This window comes from Triticum aestivum, unplaced genomic scaffold (genome assembly GCF_018294505.1).
Source record: "Triticum aestivum cultivar Chinese Spring unplaced genomic scaffold, IWGSC CS RefSeq v2.1 scaffold73357, whole genome shotgun sequence".
Taxonomy (NCBI): domain Eukaryota; kingdom Viridiplantae; phylum Streptophyta; class Magnoliopsida; order Poales; family Poaceae; genus Triticum; species Triticum aestivum.
The window spans coordinates 15648-19262 of record NW_025227793.1 but is presented as its reverse complement, the minus strand read 5'-3'; the positions used below and the strand labels follow the sequence as shown (position 1 = coordinate 19262).

At 48.9% G+C, this 3615-nt stretch overlaps 1 protein-coding gene across 3 annotated transcripts in view; it reads left to right on the top strand.

Moving 5' to 3' along the window:
- Positions 1-1444: 1444 nt before the first annotated feature.
- Positions 1445-3615, top strand: part of LOC123172845 (uncharacterized) — a 3080-nt gene continuing 909 nt past the window's right edge. Inside the window, exons 1-3 of one of the 3 annotated variants that reach the window (XM_044589747.1) lie at positions 1445-1831; positions 1901-1999; positions 2107-3609. In XM_044589747.1, coding sequence (XP_044445682.1) covers positions 1606-1831; positions 1901-1999; positions 2107-2360 — 579 coding nt within the window. In that variant the 5' untranslated portion in view covers positions 1445-1605 and the 3' untranslated portion in view covers positions 2361-3609. Of the gene's footprint in view, positions 1832-1900; positions 2000-2106; positions 3610-3615 lie in introns of those variants that run through there. The other 2 variants (XR_006485733.1, XM_044589749.1) reach the window with 2 other exon arrangements.

The following is a 3615-nucleotide window of genomic DNA, read 5'->3' as shown; positions in this document are numbered from 1 at the left end:
CCTCTTCGTGGTAGCCATGGGGTAGGGTGGCGTAGGGCTCAGCCCCATGAGCTGCAGTTCACCAGTTGATTCCTCACCCGGAAGACGAGCAAGAAGGAAAATGGTTTGTGATATATATACAACTGAACTGTACAGTCACATAAAAGGTAGATATTTGCACATCTGATTTCTTTTGGGTAGTCTGGATACTCTTAGTCTGGATACTCTTCCCCATGATGTTAAAAATATACTGCATATGTTTATTAAGCTGTATGACTTACGATGATTTTGTAGCACACTAAGTTAACCCAGACTGGCTTGAATTTGTTGGTTATTTGGCCTTGTCTGAGCACGGTTGGTGAAAGCAGCAATTCTTGCTTTGATTTTTGTTGTTCAGTTAAATCATTCACATGACTACCTCAATTTTTTAATTAACAGTGTAAGTTGATTGTGAGGCTGTGTACTTTTTATCCAAGATGAAAGTACTACGACAAGTAGCATATACACACACGTACGTATCTATCGATGGTGTGCGGCGTGCCACCGCACGGGTATAGCTAGTACATATACTAAACCTGGCCAGGTTTAGTTTTTCATGTTTTTTTAAATTTTTCTTACAATTGAAACTCACACGAATGGGTGGGTGGCACGTGTATTAGTAGGGGACCTGGGGGGTACGCGGCTGGGTGTGTCTAGCGGCCGCCGGTGGAAAGCATTATAAATTCAAGAAACAGTTGCCCATTGGTTGCATGCGCCGGGCTTTCCTCGTCGGTTCCCGGTTGGTGTTGGACAGGTCGAGTTGCCCACGGCATCTAATCTCTGTTTTGTCTATTTCTGCATGTCTGCTTGCCCTTTTTCCAACACGTCCGCTGCCTTCGAGTCGCCCGCCGCCCGGGCTCTCTGGATTTCCCATTTGTGGGCTGCCGCTTACGCACGGTCTTCTGGGTGTTTCTGCACCGTCTGCAGTCGTTGCTTTCAAGTTGGGTTTTGGCTCTCGGCTTCTTGCTATAAATAGAGGTAATAGCACCAGGAGTCCCTGAACTTGTCATGGATGTGATGATTTAGTCCCAAACTTACAAAATGCAACTATTGAGTCACACAACTTGCAGCCAATATGCAAGTTTGGTCCCAGCCAACCAAAGCTCGACAAGTGGAGCCTAGTCAGCACAGCCGTCAGGCCAGCGCCTTTTGCATTTACCCCCCTGGACTTTGCACTAATCAACCCACACTACAGCCGTCAGCCCAGCAACTACTTGTAGCTGGCGTGCGCCGCGCCCGTGTTGGGCTGGAAGCACTCGCCGCCGGGCTGGATGGCGTCGCAGGTCCCGTTCCCCTGCCCGCACGCGTACGTCAGTGCGTCCCCCACCGCCGTCTCGTTCAGCTTCCTGCCGGCGTGCGCGGCCAGCACGCACCATATCGGGCCCTTGTACGGCGTGACTCAATAGTTGCATTTTATAAGTTTGGGACCAAATCATCACATCCATGACAAGTTCAGGGACTCCTGATGCTATTACCTCCTATAAATAACGGCTCGGCTGTTCGTCCGTCTTCCATTCCGGCTCTTCCCATTTGTTCTCTTACCTTCTTCCATTCCGACTTCTCCCATTTGTGCTCTTTCATTTGGGAATGGTTTTTCCTGCTTCTGCCCGGTCTGGACGTCGCCGCCGAGGTCGCTCTCCTGGGATTCAGGCGGCCGTTACTGCGCGTGTGCGCCGTGCCGGCATGCGTCTTCCTGCCGCGGACTGTTCGTCGGTGACGGCAGACGCTGTTGTGTGTGGTCAGTTGCCTGTGGTTCGTTCAGGGCGGCGTGCCCGCTCTGCGGCTCGCCGGCCGCTTCGTTCTTGCCTGCCTGGTGGGTTTACTTGTCCTTGTGTACTTGCAGTAGAGTGCGGTCATCTTATTGGGTTATTTGATTTCGTAGGTGGCCAACGTTTGGACTCGGATCGGTTTCTTAGTGAAGATCTTGATAGCCGCCGTCGAGAGATTTCATTAGGGAAGCGGCCTGTTGATTGCACTGTTGGTAAGTGCGTTGGGTTCTTGCTACATATGGGAGTGCCTCTGATTGTTCTTGTGCGTTTCTTCCTGCTGTTTTGAATATTGTGGCTAACTTCTTGCTTTTTTCTGTAGGTTCGACCATTATTGCTGGTTCTTCTTCTGCATCTGATGGCTTTGAGTCTGCTGCTCGGCAATCCATTGCGCGAACTGGTGAGTTCTTGTTTCTTTTCTCTGCTTATTTTCTGTTCATTTTGTTGTCTCTCTTGGCCAACGCTTCTGCGTCCTTCCACTGGTTGTACGTGTCACTGCTGGCCCAATCGGCGTGCAGAAGACACCAGCGTGTAGGCCCAGCGCATGACACGCCCGCATGCACGGTCAAACGATGAAGGGTATCGACATCCACTCGAATGAAAGCACACGGGGGTATGCATTGCACGCATGCACTCGAACGGAAATACATCGATGCATGCAGTGCACATATGCACTCCGATGAATATACGCCGCCGCATGCAGTGCACGCATGTACTCCGATGAAAATACCCCGCCGTATGCAGTGCACTCATGCACTCCGATGAAAATACCCCGCCGCATGAAGTGCACGCATGCACTTCGGTAATGCTAGCCCTTTACGGCTGTCGCTTTAAAAATAAAACGTCCACACATATCCTTGATTGGTTTTTATTTTTCTTTCTTTATGAGCTGTTCGGGTGGGTATTTGCGTCTGGTCCAGCTGGTTTTAGTTTTTGTACCTTTTGGTATATTCTTCTGCAAGACGGATTGTTTCTTCTGTTTTCTGTGTTCCATTGACTGCATCAACTTTGGCTTGCTCATCGGGGTGTGGTTCACCTTTGGGTGGTCCTTCTTTCTCTTTCTTTGATTTTATACTTACAACGCGTTTCTGCTGGTGTGTATCTCCCGTGTTTTGTTGGCAGATTGTTCCACTTGTTGGACTTTCGTCTTTGCCATTTTTTGCGCACCTTCAACCTTCAACGGAATAGCTTTGTGGCTGACTTGTATTGTTAGCACTTTTTCTGCATAAGTGGAGAGCATACTTACAATGATGTGCCTGTCTGAATATGTATGAAATATTGCTGATGTACATATTGCGTACCTGCCACTGATGTCCCTTTGCAAACCTTCGCCTCCTTTGATTACCTCTGGAACAAGAGGGTTGCTATCTCTCTTCTTTGCTTCTTTGCTCTCAGGATTTCTCAGGCTGGTACACTTGCTGGTCGAGTGACCTTGCTATTTATGGTGTTGTGAGAGAGACGTGTGAGATGATTTGCTTACGTTTTTGTGTCACACGTGCACCGTCCGCCCAAATGTATGTGTGTATTGACACGTGTGTTTGTGTGTGTGTGTGTGTGTACCGTCTGGAAGCTGCTTCTTTGTGCCAACAGACGGGCCACGGGAAGCAGCAAACTTCGATGCTGCTGACCAGCGATGTCGGTTCGTAATGTCCTTCTAGAGAGTATGCATGCAACCATACAATGACACGACATATTTGTAGTGTCTTTCAGTGGCGGAGCTAGCAAAAGATCTCAGGGGGGCCAAACAAGAAATACACATATTTGAGGGGGCCAAATGGCTAAACTTTCCTTGATTTAACCCTTCAAAAAAATTCCTTCAGTGATTAGGCCA